Source organism: Moschus berezovskii, chromosome 18, assembly GCF_049115385.1.
Source record: "Moschus berezovskii isolate FMDL1 chromosome 18, NW_MosBer_1.0, whole genome shotgun sequence".
NCBI lineage: Eukaryota > Metazoa > Chordata > Mammalia > Artiodactyla > Moschidae > Moschus > Moschus berezovskii.
Window position 1 is genome coordinate 47,943,646 of NC_142477.1, and position 27,330 is coordinate 47,970,975.

Sequence of the window (27,330 nt, forward strand, 5' to 3'; positions counted from 1 at the left end):
AAGTTTCATTTTATGACTTGTTAAACCTAATTCCAAAATATAATTCATCCTAAAAAGCATGTCTGTAGCTAGTAAAGTGGCGATTAATCCCTAGTCAGTGTGATGTTTTCTTTAGTACAGGTTTAGTCACTCTGGAGGCCTTTCTGACTCCCATTTTTATGCAGACAATAAAGTTCAGGTTATAATTAATTTTTAAGGTGGGGGGAGCCTGGTGGGCTTCTGTCTATGGGGTCACACAGAGTCGGACACGACTGAAGTGACTTAGCAGCAGCAGCAGCAGAAGGAAAAGAAAATCAAAAAACTAATATGCAGACTCTGAAATTAGGGACTTAACCTCCTTTGCTTGATGATGGGACATTTGACTCACATCTTTAGAAACTCCAGTTTCCAAAGCCCTTTCAGGTCCCACCCAGTTTCTGAGCCCTTTCAAGTCCCGCCTACTGCCTAAGAATAATGGATGCCCTATTCAGCAAAACACTGGCCAGATTCACTGTTTTTATTCACTGTATTATTTGTGTTTTCTATGTAATAATTTCCCTTCAGGATATGCTGCTTTTCAGTATTATGAAATGATCTAGTACAGAGAATACAGAGAATCTACAATAAATAACACAAAGAATAACAAAGAGCAAAATTATTACACTAAAATGTCTTTATATATACAAGTTGGAAATACTCAAAAGAATCTTTTTTCTTCAAGCATGTTTCTCTGAAATTTCAATATGAGGAAACATATTCTGCATTATTTCACAGAACTAATGATACAAACTAGCAATCAGATCCTACAATTTTGTCAAAGATGGCACTTGATGTATTAGATAAAACAAAATATTATATGGTAGATAAAAACAACCTCCCGTGGTGAAGGAGCAGCTGCACTGGTTAAGATAAAAATTTGCGGATTAAAGTAGATTTCCTTTTGAAAAGACTGAGTTGGCATAAGATAATTGCTTTATAATCACTAACTTTTTCACTTTATTCAAATTCAATTTTCAACCATATCTTTTAAAGTTGCAAATGTATCACTTATGTACCAAAAAGAAAAAAATGAAATTTTTCTTTTTGAACTTCATAAAAGTCATTATTCATAGCATAGTTGTTCATTTTAAAATCACTACAGTTTAAAATCTCATGATATAGAAACTTTATATAAAGGAAAAGATATGTCTTACCTCTTCCCACTGATGTATGTATCTAATTAACCTTGAAAGTCGTAATAAACGCAAGAGACTGAGAATTTTTGTAAACCTCACAATGCGAAGTGCCCTGGCTGTCTTGTAAACTTCCGAATCCATTCCTTTTTCTACAATGAGAAAGATATAATCCACTGGGATTGATGAGATGAAGTCAACCACAAACCAGCTTTTTAAATAATTCATCTTGATCACTTTAGGGTCCAGGATGATTTCAGAACTGTCTTCATTGACAGTCCCAGTCCTGAAATTCATGATCAAGTCCAAAAGGAAAACTGTATCTGAAGCCACATTGAAAATAATCCATGGTGTTGTTGTCTGTTCTGTAAAGAATGTGATTCCAACTGGTATGATGACCAGATTTCCAACCATCATTATAAGCATTATTAAATCCCAATAAAACCTACAATAAATAAAAGAAATCAGATTTTAAGATGTAGACAATAATCAGTCCTTCCCCACCACCACCACCACCATAAAAATTATTACAGAGTCAGACACGACTGAGCACAAGCACAAAGTTAAATAAATGAACAAACTGCTCATTTTGTAAATAAGATAGCTCTTTCAATGGCCATAAAGTTAAATTTAAGTAAAATAAATATATTCCTAAATCGAGGCAGTGTGACTACAGAATTCGAAACATTATTTGAGATAAAGTTATAGAAATAAGCTCATGAACACCCATACCCCCATTAATCTGATAAAGAAGTAAAAATAAACTCCCTTTATAGTTACAATATGGATGAAAACAGGGAGATCTATATTATACAGAACTACCTTAAGGAAGACTCTTTGGAGGTGCTTTGAAGTATTTTATATATAAAATCTTCAATCATAGATTAGAATAAGCAGTAATAAAAAGGGCACATAAAATCTATTGGTACTGGAAATTTATAATTACAGATAAGGTCAATCACAAATTCTAGAACTGCCACAGCTTCACAGCACTTCGAATATTTATGCTCTATTCTTCTTAATTTGAAAAGAGAAAACATTATTAATTTTGTTCTGAGGCTAAACATTTGAACAGACACTAGGTTTGAAATCAGAATCAACCTAAAATTTGCACTTTTATCACTGCTTAATTGAACAACTACTTTAAACAGTTTGCCATGATTTTTCCAAACAATTGTTTGTTTAAAATTTCTGATTTCATTTTCAACATAGCTGTGATTATTAGCTACCTTTTGAAACATTATCTCACCTTATATTAAAATTAGGCAGTTTATTCCAGGTTAATATTGTACTAATATAGAGTTAAAATGTATTAATATATGACAAATTCATCAAAGATTATTTTAATATTGCTTTCACTTGATTTCTTTAAAGTCTATTGACACTGTAGTTAGACTAGGTAATAGACCACACTTGCTACAGTATAGACTTGTAAAAGTAAAGAAACAAATCAACTAATACAACTCTATGGTCATAAAACTGTCTACAGAAACAGGGGTGCTACATTCTGGTTGAAGATGTAGTCTCTGAGCAGTTATTTTTTACGAAACTTGTATAAATTTTCATGACAGACATTTCTGTTAACCAAGAAATTTTTATTTTACATTAGTTCTCCTACTTAGACTATTTGGGCTACATTTTTTAAGGCATACACTTGCATGAACCTTTCAAAGTTATTATCATTCCTAATTATGAGTGACTCTTTGGTTAAAAGTAGTAGTACAAGAAAGAACTATAATAGTCCCACTCTGCCCTGGTTTCTACTCTCACCTCCGAATTATATAAAAGATTAATGTTTCTCATTTCACCAGTCTTTCTGTCAAAACTTACCTATAGATTTATGGACAAGTATACAAATACCCATGTCAATCATACATCATGTGCTGGTAATTACAATGAAATCCTTTCTCTTTTTTTTTCCCCTCTCCTAATGGAAATGCAAAATATGCCATTTAATACACGAAGGACAGAGGAGAGATGTAGATAACATGCAATACTGTAATAGATGTTTCAAAAAAAAGTGACATCACTGAACTCTAAAATGAAATCATGTGTGCCCTGAGGATTTTCACTCTACTAGACACTTATCATCTCTTCTCGGGGCTCCACTCTACTTTTCCTTGAAAGGCTGCTGTTCCCTTGGGTGTCACACATAGCCCTTTTATCTTCTATTTTACACATGCTCTTTGGGCAATATTATACACTCATCCATGTCTTTCATGATTAATTCATAACTGATGACTACAAAATGACTATCTATAGTCCATTCCTGTCTTCTAAGCCTCCTATTCCTTATAATCAACAGTCTAATTAAATCTATCCCCTTGCATATCTCATACTCATGTCAGACAGCACACCCAAGCTCAATCTCATCACCTTCCCTCCCACAAACATCCCTCAGATGTTTCCTATGCCAGAAAATGGTACAATGTTATACCTCATTTGGAACCATCCTAGATAGTGGGAACCAGCCTAGGTAACCCCTGGCCAAAAATCTACTCAATTTCATTATTCAATCAATCACCAAGGCTGTTTAGTTCTAACGTGTAGATGTAAGTTGAATTCATCCATTTGCCCTTTACCATTCCCACTGCAGCTGTCTTCAACCAGAAATTCTCACCAACTGTTTAATTCAGAGAGAAGTTACTCAAATTATATAACCCTAAATTTTCTTATCTGTAAAATAAAGATTATTATAGAACCAAATGTTGTTTTTTTTAAGTACTATATGCAAATCACAGATGCTAGCATATAACAAGCTGTGGCACACAATGCTGGAGTTATACTTAGTATTCATTTACCTTTCCTTGCTTACCAAAAGAAATCCAATTTGGGGAGAGGAGTCAGGAGCCTTTTAAAAAATACTCACTTTTAAAAACATGCTTTTATTTCTGCTTTTTTTTAAAGGGAAAATCATATTCTATCCTTCTTAGTCAACAGAAATGAAAAGGATAAAGTGCCATCCACTCTTTATTATAGCAATAATGTTTACCACGCCATGGCTTTTTATTAGTGGTGCTTCATAAGGATTGAAGCCATTAAATATCTCAATATCAATATGATGCTCGATTAAACCTTATCATTTCCTTTTAAAGTATCATTGACCCTATTCTGCAGTCATAAACACAATTCTGTAGACTTTGCATAATATAACACTTCTTTGGTTAACATGGGTTCATTCCTTAGCTAGTAAGGAAAATATAGTTATCACTCACTCTAGAAGTTGCTTTAAAAAACAGCAATGAAGATGATCCTGAAAACTGACCTCATGAGACTCCCACCTCCCTGGCCACAAGTATCTCTTCTTAATTCTTTGCTCTGTAATTTTCTTTTCCCCTTAACTCAATTTCTATGTCTTGTACATTTTATTACAGAATTGTCTTTCCTACCCACTCCCTTTTTGCATACCCACTGTTGTGTCTCGACTTCAGGCAAATCTAGCTCTTGCCTGGAATATCTCAAGAAGTCTCCTGTTTATGTTATCTGATCAGTTCAACCCACAAGTTCCAGAGTAACCATCTAACATGTAACATACAGGTGAAAAACCAACATGGACCCTCTCATTTAAGTAAAAATATCAAGGCACTCCCTAATATAGCTTCCTCCTCCCTTCTTATCTCTTCTTTAACATTTTATGGTAAGTACCTCATAGCTCCCAAAGAAAGGCAATGCCAAAGAATGCTCAAACTACCGCACAATTGCACTCATCTCACACGCTAGTAAAGTCATGCTCAAAATTCTCCAAGCCAGGCTTCAGCAGTATGTAAACCGTGAACTCCCAGATGTTCAAGCAGGTTTTAGAAAAGGCAGAGGCACCAGAGATCAAATTGCCAACATCCGCTGGATCATGGAGAAAGCAAGAGAGTTTCAGAAAAACATCTATTTCTGCTTCATTGACTATGCCAAAGCCTTTGACTGTGTGGATCACAATAAACTGTGGAACATTCTGAAAGAGATGGGAATCCCAGACCACCTGACCTGCCTCTTGAGAAACCTGTATGCAGGTCAGGAAGCAACAGTTAGAACTGGACATGGAACAACAGACTGGTTCCAAATAGGAAAAGGAGTGCGTCAAGGTTGTATATTGTCACCTTGCTTATTTAACTTATATGCAGAGTACATCATGAGGAACGCTGGGCTGGAAGAAGCACAAGCTGGAATCAAGATTGCTGGGAGAAATATCAATAACCTCAGATATGCAGATGACACTACCCTTATGGCAGAAAGTGAAGAGGAACTCAAAAGCCTCTTGATGAAAGTGAAAGAGGAGAGTGAAAAGGTTGGCTTGAAGCTCAACATTCAGAAAACAAAGATCATGGCATCTGGTCCCATCACTTCATGGGAAATAGATGGAAAAACAGTGGAAACAGTGTCAGACTTTGTTTTTTTGGGCTCCAAAATCACTGCAGATGCTGATTGCAGCCATGAAATTAAAAGACGCTTGCTCCTTGGAAGGAAAGTTATGACCAACCTTGATAGTATATTAAAAAGCAGAGACATTACTTTGCCGACCAAGGTCCGTCTAGTCAAGGCAATGGTTTTTCCCGTGGTCATGTATGGATGTGAGAGTTGGACTGTGAAGAAAGCTGATCGCCGAAGAATCGATGCTTTTGAACTGTGGTGTTGGAGAAGACTCTTGAGAGTCCCTTATACTGCAAGGAGATCCAACCAGTCCATTCTAAAGGAGATCAATCCTGGATGTTCATTGGAGGGACTGATGCTAAAGCTGAAACTCCAATACTTTGGCCACCTCATGAGACGAGTTGACTCACTGGAAAAGACTCTGATGCTGGGAAAGGTTGGGGGCGGGAGGAGAAGGGGACGACGGAGAATGAGATGGCTGGATGGCATCACCGACTCTGTGGACATGAGTTTGAGTGTACTCCGGGAGTTGGTGATGGACAGGGAGGCCTGGCGTGCTGTGATTCATGGGGTCGCGGAGAGTCGGACACGACTGAGCGACTGAACTGAACTGAACTGAACCTCATAGCTCAAGCAAGACAGTACTTACTTTTAATCGCCATCATCATACCTAGGTACGTATGTAGGAGATATGGTTACTTCCATTCTACTAGTTCCTTTTCCTATCAGCATTCTATCTGTTCTTCAAGTCCCATTCTGGCAATTAAATTTAGGGTTTTTTTTTCTTTACAACCCCCAGAACACTTATTTTCAGTATGTTTCTTATTTCACTTTTGCTCTTGTTACTAATTATTTGAAGTTCAAAACTATCCTATCCTTACATGTATATGTATGGCTGAGTCCCTTTGCTGTTCATATGAAACTAACATAACACTGTTAACTGGCTAGTCCCTAATATGAAATAAAAAGTTAAAAAAAACTATTTTGGCTTCTGTTTAACTTCTGCAGCAATGCAGACAGTATCCAGGACAGCAAATGCTAAGAAGATATATTAATTAAATTTTAAGTAGAAACATACACTTCACAAAGATATTTAAAGAAATCCTTTTTTAATAAGTCAAACATCATTAATGTAGTAAATACTTTCCTAATATACCTTTTGGACTTCCCAAAGTGACACTAGTAGTAAAGAACAGACTTGCCAATTCAGGAGACATAAGAGACACGGGCTCAACCCCTGGGTCAGGAAGATCCCCTAGAGAAGGGAACAGCAACACACTCCAGTGTTCTTGCCTGGATAATTCCATGGACAGAGTAGCCTGGCAGGCTACAGTTCATGGGGTCACAAAGAGTCGGACATGATTGGGCGACTAACATTTTTACTATATCTTTTATGTTATATAACTTTCGATTTTATTGAATGAGGACTTTTATAATACAGAACACATTGAAATAAACAGAAAACTAAGAGATTAAAAATATATTCTTAGGTCAGACAGCCTGCAAGCAAACAGTTTTGGATTTGACATCTGGTTTTGAATGTTATAAAACCCCTCTCTTATTCATCCTGCTCTTAGAGATAGTAGTTGTCAAAGATAATGATTAGACTTTGAAGGTAGTCTAGGGTTCAAATCCTAGTAGCATTAGCTGAAGGCAATGGCAACCCACTCCAGTACTCTTGCCTGGAAAATCCCATGGACGTGGATGGAGGAGCCTGGTAGGCTACAGTTCATGGGGTCACGAAGGGATGGACATGACTGAGCGACTTCACTTTCCCTTTTCACTTTCATGCATTGGAGAAGGAAATGGCAACCCACTCCAGTGTTCTTGCCTGGAGAATCCCAGGGACGGGGGAGCCTGGTGGGCTGCTGTCTATGGGGTCGCACAGAGTCGGACACGACTGACGCACCTTAGTAGCAGCAGCAGAAACATTAGCTGTATGGTTTGGGGCAGGGCATTTAACTGCTGTGACTTCAATTTTCTCCTATTCTCAGAGTTTCTCTGCCAGAAGGACTGCATAAAATCATGTATCCAAAGTCTATAGAACTTGTGATATAGAAAGCTAACTTTCTCTATAAATCCAACACTCACCGGAAAACCAAATCTTAACAATTACAATAGAATAATAACCTAGGTAATCATTTTTGCCTTATACTAAAAGCAGATAAAGTTTACAAAAAATGGTATTTCAATGATGATTAATATATCACTAAAAACTATGATCACTTTAATTACTAATAAATGATATTCATAAACAAATTATTTTTATGTTAATCAATTTCCCCATGTAAACATTTAGGAAAAAAACTTCTGGTTAAATCCTTCAAATGATACCAGATGTACACATGGCTATATGTTTTTTCCAGTAGTCTTGTACGGACATGAGAGTTGGACCATAATAGCCAAAGAATTGCTGCTTTTCAATTGAGGTGTTGGAGAAAACTTTTGAGAGTCCCTTGGACAGCAAACAAATCAAAGTAGTCAATCCTAAAGGAAATCAACACTGAATATTCATTGGAAGGACTGATGCTGAAGCTGAAGCTTTAATACTTTGGCGACCTGATGCAAAGAGCCACATCTTTTTCATGGAAAAAGACTCTGATGCTGGTTCTTTTCCTCCTCCCTGATGCTGGGAAAAATTGAGGGTGGGAGGAGAAAGCGGGTGACAGAGGATGAGATGGTTAGAAGGCATCACCGACTTAAGAACATGAATTTGAACAAACTCCAGGAGATAGTGAAGGACAGAGAAGCCTGGCATGCTACAGTCCATGTGGTTGCAAGGAATCAGATATGACTTAGCAACTGAGCAACATCTCTTTTACCAATGGTTGAAATCAGTTGATAAGATAAACTAGTTCCCCTACTCACACTGAAAAGTCACTCCTAACAATTATATCTTTAGAAGTCAAACATAAATTGGGCATATACTTATAAACCAACTTATTTATCAACCTAAACAAATAAATAAACAAAAGTCCAGCTGGATTAACTTTTTTATAAAACAAATAGTCTTTGCAATTACGTTTTAAATTTTATTTAAAACTGATTCAATTTTCAAAAGTCCAATTAACATCCTGATTATTGGGCATATATCTCTTGAATAACATGATCCCTTCTCTTAATGCTATGTCACCTTCCTAGTACTATCAGTGGCAATTCACCCCACCAAGTCTTAGCAGCCAATACCTGAGCTTTGACCTGACAGGTTCTCAGACATCCTTTGTCACCTTACAAATCTCATTACTTACACACAGAATATTCACATTGGGGTTAATATTTTGTAGGACACATGCCTATCCTAAGCCTTGCAAAGAAGTTTTCCAGGTCAGCTCTATTATGGAGTCTAATGCCTTGCTGTTTCACAGGGACAACTTCATGTCAAAAGGTGGTGGGGAATGAAGGTATCAGGAAACACAGACAAATATAGATATTTTGAAGTGAAAATACACTAGCTTTCTCAGTACAGTAAATATCCCAATTTGTAGGAAAGTTTAGCTTAACTTATGTATAAAATTAATTTAAACCGTATTTGAAGACAAATGCTTTCCAGTAAATAGCGATTTACCCAATAAGAACTTGAGTGGAATGGGAGGTACATTATGTTTTAGCTAATCTTATTTATTAAAATGAGCTAATGGGACAGAAATTTAATCCCTAAGAAGGTATTGGATCTGTCCCAGTCCAGGAAAAAGTAAACATGTTTGTTCTGTTTCCCCCTTCCTCTGAAACTGCAGTTTTTTGTGTATTAATTTTCTTCCATAATGGCCTATATTGGTCCATATACTCTCATTTGTGGCATTTTAAAATTCTGTTCACTGCTCCCCCAAACCTTCAGTTTCTATCACTCTGCATTTTGATAATTCTTCACTCATATTTATATATTAGCAGAAATTAACTTTCCTCAAGCTTTACCTGACATCCCTTTTTCCACCACTAAGGTGGGCATAAGATTAGGTCATCCCACATTTCATCCCTCTATTCACGCTTTTGTTGGTTTCAGCAGCCACACATGCTCACCTGATATGGTAATGTGAATGGTTATCACTGGCCTTAACCTCTGACATAAACTGATGCATTTCTAATTACATCCTGCATAGTTAGTGGCCTCTGAGTATCCCAGTGGAACAGACATCTCAAAGACTGAAATCCAAACCAATGAACCTTACAGCCTTAAAATAATTCTCCTGATATTATGTCTGCTTATTGTAGCATAGCTTTTTTTTTTCTGTTAGCCAGCCACTAAGCAGAAAATTTTTAAATTATCCTTGATCATTGCCATCCCAATTCTGGCCTTTGTTCATTTGCCCAGGCTTACATTCCTTCTAATACAATAGTTTTCATATTCAGCTTTTCACTTTGTTCCAATGCCATCACCCTCTATGAAGTTTATATTATATCATTATTCTGCTTACTAATTTTTTTTGTTTCTACCTTCCCCAGGAAATTACTTCCTATTTATATCTACCAGAATGTTCCTATTGCTTGAAAATGAAATGTAATCATTCAAAATCCTCTAGCGTATGCACCAATCCTGTATCCTGAAGCTTATCTTTTTGTACACAGATGATCCTCAACTAAATTCACAGTGGGGGAAGGAGAGGGTAGGATGGGCTGAGAGTAGCATTGACGTGTATATATATATACACGATCCCATGTGTAAAACTGATAGCTAGTGGGAAGCTGTTATGTACACTTATAGCTGGTTAACTTTGTTATACAGTAGAAACCAATACAACATTGTAAAGCAACTATTTTAAAAAAAAATTTTAATAAACTTAAGAAAAAGACTGTTTTTCAGACTCTCTCTTTGCCATTGCCAAACAAATGTCTGGGATTTTCTTTTCCCAAAACCCAAACTCTACCTCTACGTCAATGGTCAGCTTAAATACCAGTTTCTTCAGAGTACCTTCTTTTATTCCATTCCCAGATGAGCTGGATTTTTGTCTTCTCCCTGCCCCAACCTCCTATTTCAAGTTCTCTCTGTGATCCAGCATTTGAGGGCACCAACTAGTGAACACTGAATACCATACCATAATGAGATGTCAGCAATTTGATAAAGGCCTTTTAATAAAAGATGTCTGAAAATACTACTTTTATGCTTATTCCAAGCCAAACTCTATGCCAGTTTTCTTTATAAATTGTCAAGCAAATAGTATGTATGTTTCTGATTTCCCAATGATCAAATTTCAAATAAATCAAATTTATGTTAGAATTATGTTTATTACAATATTATAAGATTTTAATTAAAATACATATGATCACTTGTTCTTTTGCCTCGTTTAGAAATTAATATCTATGTATTTATTTTTAGTGAAGTTGCTCAGTCGTGTCCGACTCTTTGTGACCCCATAGACTGTAGCGCACCAGGCTCCTACGTCCATGGGATTCTCCAGGCAAGAATACTGGAGTGGGTTACCATTTCCTTCTCCAGGGGATTTACTTCTTCTTGAATGGTGTGTCATATTTTTACACATATTTTCTTGCTTTAAAAAAACAGGAAAAAAAGATGTAATTCAAGGATACTTTCACTATGTTATTCAAATTTACTTCAAATGAAGGCTACAATATTTATTCCTCTGAACCAAAACATCTGCTTATCCGTAAATTTCCCATATGAAATACATTTCTATAAGTCTATAGCTTTAATCAGAAGTTACAGGATGAAGAACTCCTTAGGAATTACATAGCCCTATGTTGTGGTATTATCTTTATGATGACATACAGATATTATATAAAAAAATCCTAAATATATACAAGGTAAGTATAAAATGTATAAAACAGCTCCTACTCTTTTTTAGAGTCCCTTAAAAAGTCCAATCTAAAACAATTTCTTAGCTTCTTAGTATTTTCTTAATCCAGTGATTTTTTAAAATTTTACTCTCCTTAACTGTCAGCATTTAATTCTTTAAGGAAAGCAAAAATATTGTCAGAAGTCATGTCAACCAAAATGTATTCTAGTACCATTTATTCCAGTATAAGATTCACTAAGTTGAATCTGTTCTTTAACTGTTTCCAGGGACAGATAAAGGACATTAGGTGATCACACTGATGGATGGTCCCATGACATAGACAATGAACACAACTTTATTTGAAGTTCAGTTAAACGACTATCAGTTGCGAAGGGCTTTATATTTGATGATATACTTTCATCTGACCAATCTGAAATTTTGAAAAGAAGGAAGGTGACTGATTTCTCCCTGTCTAAATGCATGGCTAACTAAAGGTGTATCCAGATTTGGAGTTTCCACTCCAAAATAATTCTTCCCTCAAGGCTAACATAATCTTCTCATCACATTGCTTATTTTCAGATCATCCATTTTCTCTCTCTTGTTGCTGATAATGCAAGTCACTTCCCCTGTGTTTCTCATTACTCAACAGATCTCAGGAAGCCTTCATCTTCTTTGTTCACTCTAACCTGCTGATGCCATGTAGTCTTTTGCATTATTGCTCCAGTTTGATCCTTAAAGCACCAGATGTGATTTAAGGTTCAGAATGAATATCCAAGAATATTATTGTGTTTGGAATTCTGCAAAATGTCTACATTTTATGGATGGTTTGGAATGTGCTGATGATCCTCATTTTTATATATAATAATACCTCATTGAATTTTGAAAAATAAAGAACATCAAGGCACTGACGTGTAAGTAATATTCATTAGGTAACAGGCATTTTGTAAACAATTTTGATTACAAAATTTGTTTTGATACTCAAAACAACCAGAGACATGGGCAGCATAATCTAAATTTAACAAGAGGAAACAATCTCATCCGGCAAAAGACCTTTCTTAAATTCTTGTAGCAGGAAATGAGAAAACGACCTTGAACCCATGACCAATTCCCATGTTTACACTCCTTCTACAAAATTCAAAGCCTGAAAAAATGATTCAAAGATTTCAGTTCAGTTCAGTTCAGTTCAGTAGCTCAGTCATGTCCGACTCTTTGCGATCCAGGCCTCCCTGTCCATCACCAATTCCCAGAGTTCACTCAAACTCATGTCCATCGAGTCGGTGATGCCATCCAGCCATCTCATTCTCTGTCGTCCCCGTCTCCTCCCACCCCCAATCCCTCCTAGCATCAGAGTCTTTTCCAGTGAGTCAACTCATCGCATGAGGTGGCCAAAGTATTGGAGTTTCAGCTTTAGCATCAATCCTTCCAATGAACACCCAGGATTGATCTCCTTTAGAATGGACTGGTTGGATCTCCTTGCAGTCCAAGGGACTCTCAAGAGTCTTCTCCAGCACCACAGTTCAAAAGCATCAATTCTTCGGTGATCAGTCCAACTCTCACATCCATACATGACCACGGGAAAAACCATAGCCTTGACTAGATGGACCTTGGTTGCAAAGTAATGTCTCTGCTTTTTAATATACTATCTAGGTTGGTCATAACTTTCCTTCCAAGGAGTAAGCGTCTTTTAATTTCATGGCTGCAATCAGCATCCGCAGTGATTTTGGAGACCCCCAAAATAAAGTCTGACACTGTTTCCACTGTTTCCCCATCTATTTCCCATGAAATGATGGGACCAGATGCCATGATCTTGGTTTTCTGAATGTTGAGCTTCAAGCCAACCTTTTCACTCTCCTCTTTCACTTTCATCAAGAGGCTTTTGAGTTCCTCTTCACTTTCTGCCATAAGGGTAGTGTCATCTGCATATCTGAGGTTATTGATATTTCTCCCGGCAATCTTGATTCCAGCTTGTGCTTCCTCCAGCCCAACATTCCTCATGATGTACTCTGCATATAAGTTAAATAAGCAGGGTGACAATATACAACCTTGACGTACTCCTCTTCCTATTTGGAACCAGTCTGTTGTTCCATGTCCAGTTCTAACTGTTGCTTCCTGACCTGCATACAGGTTTCTCAAGAGACAGGTCAGGTGGTCTGGTATTTCTATCTCTTTCAGAATTTTCCACAGTTTATTGTGATCCACACAGTCAAAGGCTTTGGCATAGTCAATGAAGCAGAAATAGATGTTTTTCTGGAACTCTCTTGCTTTCTCCATGATCCAGTGGATGTTGGCAATTTGATCTCTGGTGCCTCTGCCTTTTCTAAAACCTGCTTGAATTTTAAGTGGTGTTAAAAAAAAAAAAAAAAAACAACCTTTCTCACAATGTAGCAACATGTTCACCTGTCCTTATCAGTCACCATCTGAAATAAGAACAAAATTGTTTTCACAAGAAGTGTAAGCCCTAACAGGGAGCAGACTGTGGTGCCATAGATATGGGCTTTGGTTTCTGTGCCTTTCCATGCATAAGCCATTGAGAGTTTACCTACATCTCCAGAGAATCAACATGACAGCTCATCTGTCCTTATGCCCAGTACCACACATCAAATAAAAGAGCTTTGGAATTACCTGTTTCAAACTCTTTTCGACTTGGCCTGCAAAGATACCTCACTAGTGTATAAAGCAAAGTCATTCAGAAGCTCTATAGGTAAAAAACACTTAGAAAGCTAGAGCCAAATTTAGTACCAAGCAAACATTTTCTCCAAATACATTATACTAATTCCAAAAAATATCTTCCACATAGCAGGAAGATACATTCTGAGAAATGGAAACATAAATGACATACAAATTCTATACTTAAGAATTTCCAACTTAATGAAAAAGGAAATCTTGTACTTATTAAATAAGACTAGAAGAGAATTTAAGACCTGGTCATGAATAGTACACTGAAGGTACTATGAGTTTTCAAAAGAGAAAAATAATTGGTCATTTGTTTAAAGAAACTACTATTATTAAAGAAACTCAAAGACAGCATTTGCTGAGGACTTCCTGAGGTTGCCTTTTACTCCTGACACAAACATTAATTTATGAACTCATACGTTCTGTTTGCTCAGCTTGCCCTTATGCATACAAAGAGAATGAGACAAAACCCTAGTCCTCAAGAAAATAAGGACTAGGAAAGACAATCAATAGTGTTTCTAAAACAGACTTAGAAAAAGCCTTCCTGAGGCACACAAAGGAGAGAGTGATCAAGTCTTCCTTGGGGGAAGGAGCGGTGGGCAGGGTTCACAGAGTCAGTTTATACCTTCCCTGCTGCTGCTGCTGCCAAGTCGCTTCAGTCATATCCGACTCTGTGCGACCCCACAGACGGCAGTCCACCAGACTCCGCCATCCCTGGGATTCTCCAGGCAAGAACACTGGAGTGGGTTGCCATTTCCTTCTCCAATGCATGAGAGTGAAAAGGGAAAGTGAAGTCGCTCAGTCGTGTCCGACTCTTCGCGACGCCAAGGACTGCAGCCTACCAGGCTCCTCTTTCCATGAGATTTTCCAGGCAAGAGTACTAGAGTGGGGTGCCATTGCCTTCTCCCATACCTTTCCTACACAACTGCAAAAACTTGTCCGGCCAGGAGAGTTCAGTTCAGTTCAGTCACTCAGTCGTGTCCGACTCTTTGCGACCTCATGAACTGCAGCACTCCAGGCCTCCCTGTTCATCATCAAATCCCAGAGCCTACCCAAACTCATGTCCATTGAGTCGGTGATGCCATCCAGCCATCTCATCCTCTGTCATCCCCGTCTCCTCCCACCCCCAATCCTTCCCAGCATCAGACTCTTTTCCAGTGAGTCAACTCATCACATGAGGTGGCCAAAGTATTGGAGTTTCAGCTTTAGCATCAGTCCTTCCAATGAACACCCAGGATTGATCTCCTTTAGAATGGACTGGTTGGATCTCCTTGCAGTCCAAGGGACTCTCAAGAGTCTTCTCCAACACCACAGTTCAAAAGAATCAATTCTTCGGTGCTCAGCTTTCTTCACAGTCCAACTCTCACATCCGTACATGACCACTGGAAAAACAACAGCCTTGACTAGACAGACCTTTGCTGGCAAAGTAATGTCTTTGCTTTTTAATATGCTGTCTAGGTTGGTCATAACTTTCCTTCTAAGGAGTAAGCATCTTTTAATGTCATGGCTGCAATCACCATCTGCAGTGATTTTGGAGTCCAGAAAAATAAAGTCAGCCACTGTTTCCCCATCTATTTGCCATGAAGTGATGGGACCAAATGCCATGATCTTAGTTTTATGAATGTTGAGCTTTAAAGCCAAACTTTTCACTCTCTTCTTTCACTTTCATCATGAGGCTCTTTAGTTCTTCTTCACTTTCTGCCATAAGGGTGGTGTCATCTGCACTACACCACAAACATTTAATAAGCAACAAAACCATTAGTCTCTAGGTTGACACTCGGCAGTTGCTAGATTTGCCACTAGGAATGCCAAGAGAAATAGTTACCAAAAAGGGAGATAAAGGGAATAAATGCCATGGAAAAGTTAAAAGGCCTAGTGATGTATTTAATCCCTTAGTTAATGCTTTAGCCCCAAGGCAGTACCAACTGTTTTCTCTTCATAAATTTTAAAACTTGGCCTTCCCAGTTACAATGAAAGATCATGATCAAGTATAGCTAAGAATACGATCAAATCAAACTCAATTTAAAAATGCTAAGTTCTAATGCTAATGTTTATAATTATAAATTTTACAGTACCATATTTTTTTTCCTTAAAATACTTTTAAAAATAATATCCATTTATTTAACAGTCAACGTCTGAAGGTAAAGATTGATTTCCACAGATGCTAGGTTCTATGTGGATAAATAGGAGTAATACTTCCATTTAGTTGACATTTGTCCCTAAAACAATGATACTAAAAGATGTTATTTCCTACTTGAATTGCATTGATTTTCACCCACTTCCAGCTGCATGTTATCTGAGGAGCAGAAGGAGTGATGTGTTGAAGAAGAAAATGCTTCTACCAGGAGCATATGCTGCCAGGTCTGTAACAAGTTATCAGGGTGTGTGGGCAGAATAGCATTTGTTGTGGAATACTTAAGAATTGAAGACAAAATTTCTCTAATAGTCTGGGCAACTCACACAAACACTGGGACAAATATTAAGCAGAATTTCCAGGATAATGAGAAATTTCAGTCACCTACAAAGGAATAGAATGAAATACACTCCAATCCACTTCAGTCCCCACCAACTCATACTTTTCTGCATAGCTGTAACTAGAAATGTTTGGCCTCTGTTCATTCACCTCACCCTTCTTCATTCAATGGTACTTACCAAACCTTTTTTTTTTTTCTTCAAAAAGAAGCAATAGGAGGTTGCTCAGCAGATAACTGAATACCATTCATTAACACGTTGAAGATACATGTGCTTTCTCTGTAGCCCAGTGACTTGAAGGAAAATGTTACACTTATTAAAAATTTACTAAATTCTGCAAGAAGATTTTGTGATTTGTACATTTCTCACATTTCAGTTCACTTTAAAAGACATGGCTTCCACCTTCGGGTAGAAGTGATAGCTTGGGTGCTTAGTTTCTTCAACAGCTAAAAAGCAAATACAAAACAAGAAACTTGTAAAGAAATAAAATCTCAGACTTATCTTGGTGTCAGAGAGATAACTGAAAAAAAGTGAAGATTTAAGAGCTGATCTTATATATGTATCAAAGATAGCAATTCTAGGAATAATTATTTTGTTGTGTTTTGTGACTAACTCAAAAGTCCTTATTTCAAAACCCATATGGTCTATACGACAATATAAAGATTAAAAGAATATATTAACCTATAGAATACTTTTATGAGAATTAAATCATGCCAAAACTGTTGGCGGTTTAAAATTTGATAAATGTCTTAATTTACATTTCTACCTGTCTCTGACCTTTTCTTTCACTAATCCTCAACCTGATCACAGAGTTTTAGGCAAGCTAATCTAATTACTAATCCTCCGTGCCTGCTTTTCTTGATTTCTTCTGCATAGTTCTTCCCTGCAAATGCTTGGAATATACTTCAGCACCTTACTTCTCTTCTTAACCTTCTTCATCCTCAAATGGACCAGCAATTCCTCCAGCCCAGTCCTAAATTCTCTAAGCCAGTCTCCTTTTTCTTCTACTTGTGTGGCACATGAACCTTCATTTCAGTTCACTTCAACTGCTTAGTCGCGTCCAACTCTTTGCAACCCCATGGACTGCAGTACTCCAGGCCTCCCTGTCCATCACCAACTCCCAGAGTTTACCCAAACTCATGTCCAGAGTCGGTGATGCCATCCAACCATCTCATCCTCTGTCATCCCCTTCTTCTCCCACCTTCAATCTTTCCCAGCATTAGGCTCTTTTCAGATGAGTCAACTCTTCACATCAGGTGGCCAAAGTGTTGGAGTTTCAGCTTCAACATCAGTCCTTCCAATGAACATCCAGGACTGATTTCCTTTAGGATGGACTGGTTGGATCTCCTTGCGGTTCAAGGGATTCTCAAGAGTCTTCTCCAACACCACAGTTCAAAAGCATCAATTCTTCAGCGATTAGCTTTCTTCACAGTCCAAATCTAACATCCATACATGACCACTGGGAAAACCATAGCGTTGACTCGACAGAGCTTTGTTGGCAAAGTAATGTCTCTGCTTTTTAATATGCTGAATGTATTAATCCTAATCTAAGAGCAAGCAATAGCATCTCCAAAATACCTTTATGGATCGCAAGTCGGGGGGCAAGTTTTCAATGTGGGAAAGGGAAGAGGAATTTGAAGTAAAACTATTTCCTTAGCCAGCTCACTGTTTTTAATTAATTATGGGTCAATAAAAAAATAACACTATAGCCCAAAGAGACTTACTCACACATCATACAAGATTGCAAAAATCATTTATTTGGGTAGGCATAAACTCTCACAAGCCATCTCTTGATATTTTTTTGAATGGTAAGGATCATGTATTCTTCTATTACATTTAAAGAAAATCTGCAACAGTGCAGTGCACGCAGTAAGCCCTAGAGAAGCATTCATGGACCGAATAAAGAAATTACCTTCAGGCATGGCCAGGTCCCCCAGGCATACAATCCTTAGGTACCTTTGCTTTTCTTTCACACAGAAAAAAATGCTTTGTGTTTTTATGTGTATAGGGACAATTTTTTAAGGTCTATCTGTCCAACTACAATGGATGTACAATGGTCAGGAACCACATTTCTCCTTTCCACTGTGTGCCCACTGTCTAATTCAATGCCTGGAATTAGAGTGATTTCTCTAAACAGCTACTGAATAAATGATGCATGAATACTCAGGGCTTTAAGAAATAAAGGCACAGTATCGGAATTTCAGTCTACAAGTATCTGTTCCTTGACTATTTCGTTCTTAATATCAGGAAAACATGGACAAGCTAGAAGATATCCCAAAGAGAATAAGGGGAAAAGAAAATTAAAGAAATGAAAACCTTCCTTGTGAGGAAAGACTTAAAAAGCTGAATACACAAAGCTGGACTAGATTAAAACTCTGAAGAAATGTGAACAGAGTCCACACATTTTTTAAAGTAAAGAAGGACTTAGCTTAAACAGTAGAGTGACAGCATAGAGGAGGAGCCATGGAACGCATAGTGGCTGGTCTCACAAACCCCAACAGCTTCCAAGAAATCAGTCACAGAGGGCAAAATAAGAAAGTGTGTTGTGCTTGGAAGAATATTTTTCAAACACCTTGGGCCCCTGATACATCCAAGTGGTTTGTCTTGAGATCAGAACCCAAAGATTGTTTGGTCTTCAACCCATCCAGAGATCTATGATGGTTTCTAGTGAGTGGAAACTTGTCATTCTCACATTGCTTGTGGTAAAACAAACACCAAAAGGAAAACGCTTTTTTTCTTATACTATAGTATAAGACAAATTTATACTATTTGTCTGATACTATTTCTCCTTTGAGTAGAAACTATAGGTCAGATTTTAAAAGAATTTTAAAAATGTATGTCATTTTAGGATGACAAACCCATTCACATTAAAAACTATTAGGTCTTCCAAAGAGTCATGATGTAAGACTCAAAGAATCTTGTGTTAGTTATCAGAAAATCTGGCTTCAAGCTTCAGATGCTTCTAACTAGCCATGAGATCTTGGTTAAGACACATACCATTTTGTTTCAGATTTCTCATCTGTAAATGTAGAACTAATAAAACATTTTATGTATGTCACACAGAACTGTTGCGTAAATACAATGAAAATGATTATTGTGAAATTACTTTGTGAATACTAAGTTGTTTCAGAGCAATTGGGAAATAGCTACTTTGTCTGACAAACTCCTAGTGTCCTAGTAGTTTGACAGCCAATTTGAAAGGTAACAAAATAGTACTGTAATGGTGATTCCCCTTACTAGTGTTAGTTCCCAGAATTTCATCAAGTTACTAATACAATTCAGAGAATTCTAGAATGTTCACGTGGATAACCTGTAAAATATTTCATGTTAATATTGGACATGGTTTTACAATATGTGTTTTACAATTTAACATAATCAAATTTGTTGAGGACACTAGTCTAATATTTTTTTCAGCATGTTTGATACTGTACTAGTGCTTAAAATGCCCCAACTTATGGTTATTTTTCTTGGAATTTTTTGGAAAACCTAAAAGCTGTATTGTTTATGCCATAGCCATAGCACAAGTTTCCTTATAGCACAGGAATGACTTACTGAAAAATAGTATTATCAAAATAGTTAGACACAAATGCAAAATTATGTATTTCTCTCTGGCTCCACCCCAAATATGTTCTACTAAAAATGCACCCTAGATAGCAGAGACATAAATTGGGCTTAAATATCCATTTCTTAAATTCTTACCTTTATGGATACTAGTAGACAGGTAAGCATTCTATCGAGAAACAGAAGTCTTATTTAATAAGCATAATGTTCATTTTTTGCTTTAATATTTTCCAAATTAACTGCTCTTTCTTTTAAAACAAATGTATAGAAAAATAATAGTTATGTCTTTAAGCCAAAAATAGTAATCTGTTATCTTGTCAGTGGTATTTTTATTATTGATCAAGACAAATTTATTGGTGCTAAGAAAAAGAAAACTACTTAAGAATAAGAATAAGCCTATGAGAATAATCTAATCAGAAAGAAGACTAGATTGGATGCACTAATGCTGAAATTCTGATATCTAATATCTCACCCTTATAATCTTGAGAAAAATCCCCTCACTATGGGTCTCTATATTCTCCCCTATAGAAAGTAAACCTAGAGGGGCACCAACAATCCTCTCAAATCTAAGAATTGTTAGGACTTATCTGTGTATCAGAGCAAGAAACTGAGAGAATTGAAGCCATCTTTAAGAAATTTAATATGAAAACTAACTGTGAAAGGGAGAGAAGAAAAGAAAGAGTAGTGGGTAGAGGAAAGAAAGACTGGGAGATTGGGGTTGGTAGATGAAAACTATTATGATAACTCAGTTGGTAAAGAATCTGCCAGTGATGCAGGAGACGCCAGTTAGATTCCTGGGTTGGGAAGATCCACTGCAGAAGGGACAGGCTACCCACTCCAGTATTCCTGGGCTTGCCTTGTGGCTCAGCTGGTAAAGAATCCGTGTGCAATGTAGGAGACCTGGGTTCGATCCCTGAGTTGGAAAGATTCCCTAGAGAAGGGAAAGGTTACCCACTCCAGTATTCTGGCCTGGAGAATTCCATGGACTGTATAATCCATGGACCAGTAAAGAGTCAGACAGGAATGAGCAACTTTCACTTTCAATTTCATAGAATGGATAACAATCAGGTCCTATTGTATAGGAGAGGGAACTATATTCAATATCCTGAGATAACCATAATAGAAAAGAATATAAAAGTTCAGTTCAGTTCATTTCAGTCGCTCAGTCGTGTCCTACTCTTTGCGACCCCATGAATCACAGCACGCCAGGCTTCCCTGTCCATCACCAACTCCTGGAGTTCACTCAAACTCATGTCCATCAAGTCGGTGATGCCATCAAGCCATCTCATTGTTGACCCCTCCTCCTCCTGCCCCCAGTCCCTCCAAGCATCAGAGTCTTTTCCAGTGAGTCAACTCATCGCATGAGGTGGCCAAAGTATTGGAGCTTCAGCTTTAGCATCAGTCCTTCCAATGAACACCCAGGATTGATCTCCTTTAGAATGGACTGGTTGGATCTCCTTGCAGTCCAAGGGACTCTCAAGAGTCTTCTCCAACACCACAGTTCAAAAGCATCAATTCTCCAGCGATCAGCTTTCTTCACAGTCCAACTCTCACATCCATACTTGACCACGGGAAAAACCATAGCCTTGAATAGACGAACCTTGTTGGCAAAGTAATGTGTCTGCTTTTTAATAAGCTATCCAGGTTGGTCATAACTTTCCTTCCAAGGAGTAAGTGTCTGTTAATTTCATGGCTTCAATCAATATCCGCAGTGATTTTGGAGCCCCCAAAAATAAAGTCTGACACTGTTTCCACTGTTTCCCCATCTATTTCTCACGAAGTGATGGGACCAGATGCCATGATCTTTGTTTTCTGAATGTTGAGCTTCAAGCCAATCTTTTCACTCTCCTCTTTCACTTTCATCAAGAGGCTTTTGAGTTTCTCTTCACTTTCTGCCATAAGGGTGGTGTAGGTATGTGTATAAACTGAGTCACTTTGCTGTACAGGAGAAATTAACACAACACTGTCAGTTCAGTTCAGTTCAGTCGCTCAATCATGTCCGACTCTTTGCCACCCTGTGAATCACAGCACGCCAGGCCTCCCTGTCCATTACCAACTCCCGGAGTTCACTCAAACTCATGTCCATCAAGTCGGTGATGCTATCCAGCCATCTCATTGTCGTCCCCTCCTCCTCCTGCCCCCAATCCCTCCCAGCATCAGAGTCTTTTCCAGTGAGTCAACTCTTCACATGAGGTGGCCACAGTACTGCAGTTTCAGCTTTAGCATCAGTCCTTCCAAAGAACACCCAGGACTGATCTCCTTTAGAATGGACTGGTTGGATCTCCTTGCAGTCCAAGGGACACAACACTGTAAATCAGCATATTTCAAAGAAAAATAAATTAAGAAAAAAAGACAGAGTAAACAATCCTTGTGAGAGGAAAATAAAATATGACTGGATCTGTGGAGAAGGAAGATAAAGGAGTCAAATATGCCAGAGAAACATGCATCTTATGCCAGAGAGACTAGAAAATGACAACATGAAACCTTGGAGAGTAGAGGTGGGAAAGATTATAAGATCAGTTTGAGAGATAATGAGTTGAGTATGGTTTATATTTACATGACAGAAGCCAGGGAACTGTAATATTCTAGAACTCCGAGGGGGTGTCAGAGCTGGGAAGACAACTTTAAGAATCTTTGCGTGGATTTGAAAACAGAAACCATGGGAGAACACGAGTCTCTACAGAGGACATTTTGACAGGAAGGAGGAAACAGCCAAAGTGATGGTCATGAGCCAAGTCCCTTCTTGGGCAATAAGAATATGAACCAGAAAATGAGGCTGAGATGGAATCTCTGAGAGGAAGCAGCGTTTGGCATGGAGAGTACAAAGAGACATCTTTCCAAGAATGATGGAGTGACTAACCACAGAGAACTAACTTTAGTTCTTACATCTCTTTACAAATCTTTACAACTAATATATTTCTCTGCCACTTACTTGCACCATTGTTACAGGAAAGCTTTTCTAAACTAAAAGCTGAATATTTTATATGATTCAGTTTTAGGAATAAATACATATTTACCTAAGTCTGTCATTAGGCTAGATTTCATTAATATAAGCCAACAAAAGTCAAGTAATCATGTATCAATAATCACAATGATCAGTGTGAAATGCTATCTTGGAATAATTCTCTAAATTTAGTATTAGTAATGGCATATGTTGACTTCAATCCAACTAAATTTTATTTCAATTCAATAAAAAGTTTGATGTCTTATACTTCACAAGGGATCATGACAAGTGTAAGATGAATGAAAGTCACTAATATACAAGATATTACATGATCAATTTGGATGACAATTAACGGAATATAAACAAAGCCACTCTGGAAACTCAGGAGAAAGAGAAAGTACTTTAGTTAGTTCAGGGGACTGGAAGAAGCTACAGAGAAGTGACATTTAGCTGACTCAAGGATTTGATAGATGAAGACTATGTCGGGGCTAAAAAGAACATTTCAGATGGAAAAAGAATTAGGAAAGGCCCAAGGAAATAAAGAGAGACTGTAACTTCAGACGGAGAAGGCAATGGCAAGCCATTCCAGTACTCTTGCCTAAAAAATCCCATGGATGGAGGAGCCTGGTAGGCTGCAGTCCGTGGGGTCGTTATGGGTCGGACACGACTGAGCGACTTCACTTTCCCTTTTCACTTTCACACTTTGGAGAAGGAAATGGCAACCCACTCCAGTGTTCTTGCCTGGAGAATCCCAGGGACAGGGGAGCCTGGTGGGCTTCCGTCTATGGGGTCACACAGAGTCGGACATGACTGAAGTGACTTAGCAGTAGCAGCAGTAGCAGTAACTTCAGAATTTGATTTATTCTTGGAAGAACAGGTGATCAAATATATTTGTTGTATTGATGAATGAGTACATTAATGAATTAGCAGGCAAGTCTTATCAATTAGGATGAAGACAGCATCAAAATGAATGGATACAGTTTTGGTTATTAATACTATTGTTCTCTGCCCACATAGAAGAGTTAAGAAGAATCACTGCCTTCAATGAATACCCTGCACTCAAACTGCAGAAGCCTGACTTTAAAAATTAAGCAAATTATTAAAAACTGTGCATAAAAAACTTGGTCTGAAATTTCATAATTTCTTACATGTGACACTACGGACACTTCAACAGCTATGGTATCAGAAAAATCTTGAAAATGTGCATATTGATCACCTAAATATTTCCAAAGTTTTAATGTTGTTTTCACAGTAAGTGTGTATAAGGACTACATTCATCTTCATGTGCACAGATTAGTTCTTCATCCAAAAATAGGCTCATGGGCAGTGATGCCAGTTGAAGATTCATAAACACAGAAGTAAAACGAGTGAAGAAATGAGTAAGAATAACTGAATAACTGACCTTAAGAGCTGGCTGATTTTTCTAGACTCAGCCAATAACTACTACTGGTGGCTCAGACAGTGAAGAATCTGCTGCAAATCAAACCTGGGTTTGATCCCTGGGTTGGGAAGATCCCCTGCAGAAGGGAATGGCTACCTACTCTAGTATTCTTGCCTGGAAAATTCCATGGACAGAGGAGCCTGGTAGGCTACAGTCATGGGGTCGCAAAGAGTTGGCCATGACTGAGTAACTAACACTTTGTGTGATAAATTCCTAAAAATTTATTTGAAGACAAAAAATGGAACACACCTGACTGGAAGGGAGAAAGAAGGGGTTGATGAAGCTAGATCTGACAGATGGGATTTGGGCACGCAAAATGAAAGGGTCAGGGGAAATAAAATACACCCCTATGGTAGAAGAGTGGAAATATTTGAAAGACTGTGCAGATAACAACCCTTGAAAAATCAAAGAGTAAATCCTTTGAGAGAAGTTGGAATTAGAGAGAAATACATATAATGGAGCCATTAGAAAGCAATTTAAAAGTACCTGAAAGAATTTGGAGTCAATACACAATACAATAAGACAATTTGGAAATTTTTGAATAACTAAGTGGCATAATGAAATATGAGCTTTTCTTTTGCAAAATTGCTTTGAAAGCAATGTAAATGATAACCTGGAGTGGAAAACAGTTCAGTTAGAAGGACGATATGGTATTACTATGTTCAGTTCAGTTCAGTTCAGTCGCTCAGTCGTGTCCGACTCTCCGCGACCCCATGAATCACAGCACGCCAGGCCTCCCTGTCCATCACCAACTCCCGGAGTTCACCCAAACTCATGTCCACAGAGTCGGTGATGCCATCCAGCCATCTCATTCTCCGTCGTCCCCTTCTCCTCCCGCCCCCACTGGCTTAATACAATGGTGTGGTTAGTCACCCAGAGCCTGACATTCTGGAGTGTGAAGTCAAGGGGGCCTTAAGAAGCAGTACTGTTAGTAAAGCTAGGGGATGTGATGAAATTCCAGTAGAATTATTCAAATCCCTAAAGGATGATGCCATAAAGGTTTTGCACTCATTATGTCAGCAAATGTGGAAGACTCAGCAGTGGCCACAGGACTGGAAAAGATCACTCCTCATTCCAAATCCCAACCAGAAGAGAACCATAATTTGAGTTCTCTGACAAGAGGTGATCAGTCAGATTCCTGGGTCCAGGACCAGTGGACTAGATAAAAGGGGAAAGAAAGGAAGGGTTAAGGAGAGGAAAGAGAGAATGGAGGAGAGAGAGGCCAATAAAGTCTCTTGTTCCTTACCAGTTGGGGCACTCTGGCCAGTTGTCCATGTCAGGAGACCAGGGACAAAAGGGTCCCAGTTGCGGCTGCTGGGTCTGGTCCATTGGCAGGCAAGCTGGCCCCTGCGTACCCCGAGTGGTCGGGATGTCAGTCTCACTGAAGAAGAGTCCCCGCCAATGTTGCCATTTGTTGCAGGAAGAGGGACCCCTTCCAGGGCCTGAAACTGGGCTCTTGTCTAACACTCGGAAATGAATTGTCCAAGGAGACACGTGTGCTGACAAAGCAAGAGATTTTATTGGGAAAGGGCACCCGGGTGGAGAGCAGTAGGATAAGGGAACCCAGGAGAACAGCTCTGCCACTGGTTTTATGCGGATGGGATTAGTTTCCGGGTTGTCTTTAGCCAATCATCCGACTCAGAGTCCTTCCTGGTGGTGCATGCCTTGTTCAGCCAAGAAGGATGCGAGAGAGAAGGAGTCTGGGAGGTGGTCGGACATGTGGTGTCTCCTTTTGACCTTTCCTGAACTCTTCCAGTTGGTGGTGGCTTATTAGTTCTGTGTTTCTTACCAGGACCTCCTGTCGTAAAACAACTCATGCAAATGGTTACTATGGTGCCTGGCCAGGGTGGGTGGTTTCAGTCAGTGTGCTTCCCCTAACAGTAACAAAGAATGTGCTAACCACCAAACAATCACATTCATCTCCCATGCTAGTAAGGTCATGCTTAAAAACTTGCATGATAGGCTTTAGCATTATTCGAATCAAGAACTTTCAGATGTCCACGCTGGGTTTAGAAAAGGAAGAAGAACTGGAGATCAAATTGACAACATTTGCTGGATTACAGAGAAAGCAAGGAAATTTCAGAAAAACATCTATCTCTGTTTCATCGACTATGCTAAAGTGTTTGTGTCGATCATGACAAACTGTGGAAAGCTCTTAGAGAGATGGGAATACCAGACCATCTTACCTGTCTCCTAAGAACCTGTATGTGGGTCAAGAAGCAACAGTTAGAACCCTGAATGGAACAAATGATTGGTTCAAGATCGAGAAAGGAGTATGACAGGGCTGTCTGCTGTCACCTTTTTGCTTAAGCTATACGTTGCACAAATCATGAGAAATGTTGGGCTGGATGAGTTACAAGCTGGAATCAGGACAGATGGGAGAAAGATCAACAACCTCAGAAATGCAGATGACAGCACTCTAATTGCAGAAAGTGAAGAGGAACTGAAGAGCCTTTTGATGATGGTGAAGAAGAGTAAAAGGGCTTGCTTAAAACTAAGTATTAAAAAATCTAAGATCATGGCATACAGCCCCATTTCTGCATGGCAAATAGGAGGGGGAAAGGCGGAAGCTGTGACAGATTTCTTCTTCTTGGGCTCCAAAATCACTGTGGACAGTGACGGCAGCCATGAAATCAGAAGATAATTGCTTCTTGGCAGGAAAGCTATGACAAACCTAGACAGTGTGTTGAAAAGCAGAGACATTACTCTCCCAACAAAAATCTGTATAGTCAAGGCTAATGGTCTTCCCAGTGGTCATGTATGGTAGTGAGAGCTGGACCGTAAAGAAGGCAGAATGCCAAAGAATTGATGTCTTCGAACTTTGGTGCTAAGACTCCTGAGAGCCCCTTGGACAGCAAGGAGATCAAACCAGTCAACCTTAAGGGAGATCAACCCTGAATACTCACTGGAAGGACTGACGCTGAAGCTGAAGTTCCAGTATTTGGTCATCTGTTTGCATCAGATGACTCATTGGAAAAGTCCCTGATGCTGGGAAAG

General features: G+C 38.4%; 1 protein-coding gene across 1 annotated transcript in view; it reads right to left on the reverse strand.

Annotated features, from left to right (window-relative positions):
* Positions 1-462: 462 nt before the first annotated feature.
* Positions 463-27,330, reverse strand: part of LOC148774985 (potassium/sodium hyperpolarization-activated cyclic nucleotide-gated channel 1-like) — a 59,819-nt gene continuing 32,951 nt past the window's right edge. The window contains exons 2-3 of the mRNA XM_088827587.1: positions 1,173-1,596; positions 463-597 (exon numbers count right to left, since the gene is read on the reverse strand). Coding sequence (XP_088683713.1) covers positions 463-597; positions 1,173-1,596 — 559 coding nt within the window. The remainder of the gene's footprint in view (positions 598-1,172; positions 1,597-27,330) is intronic.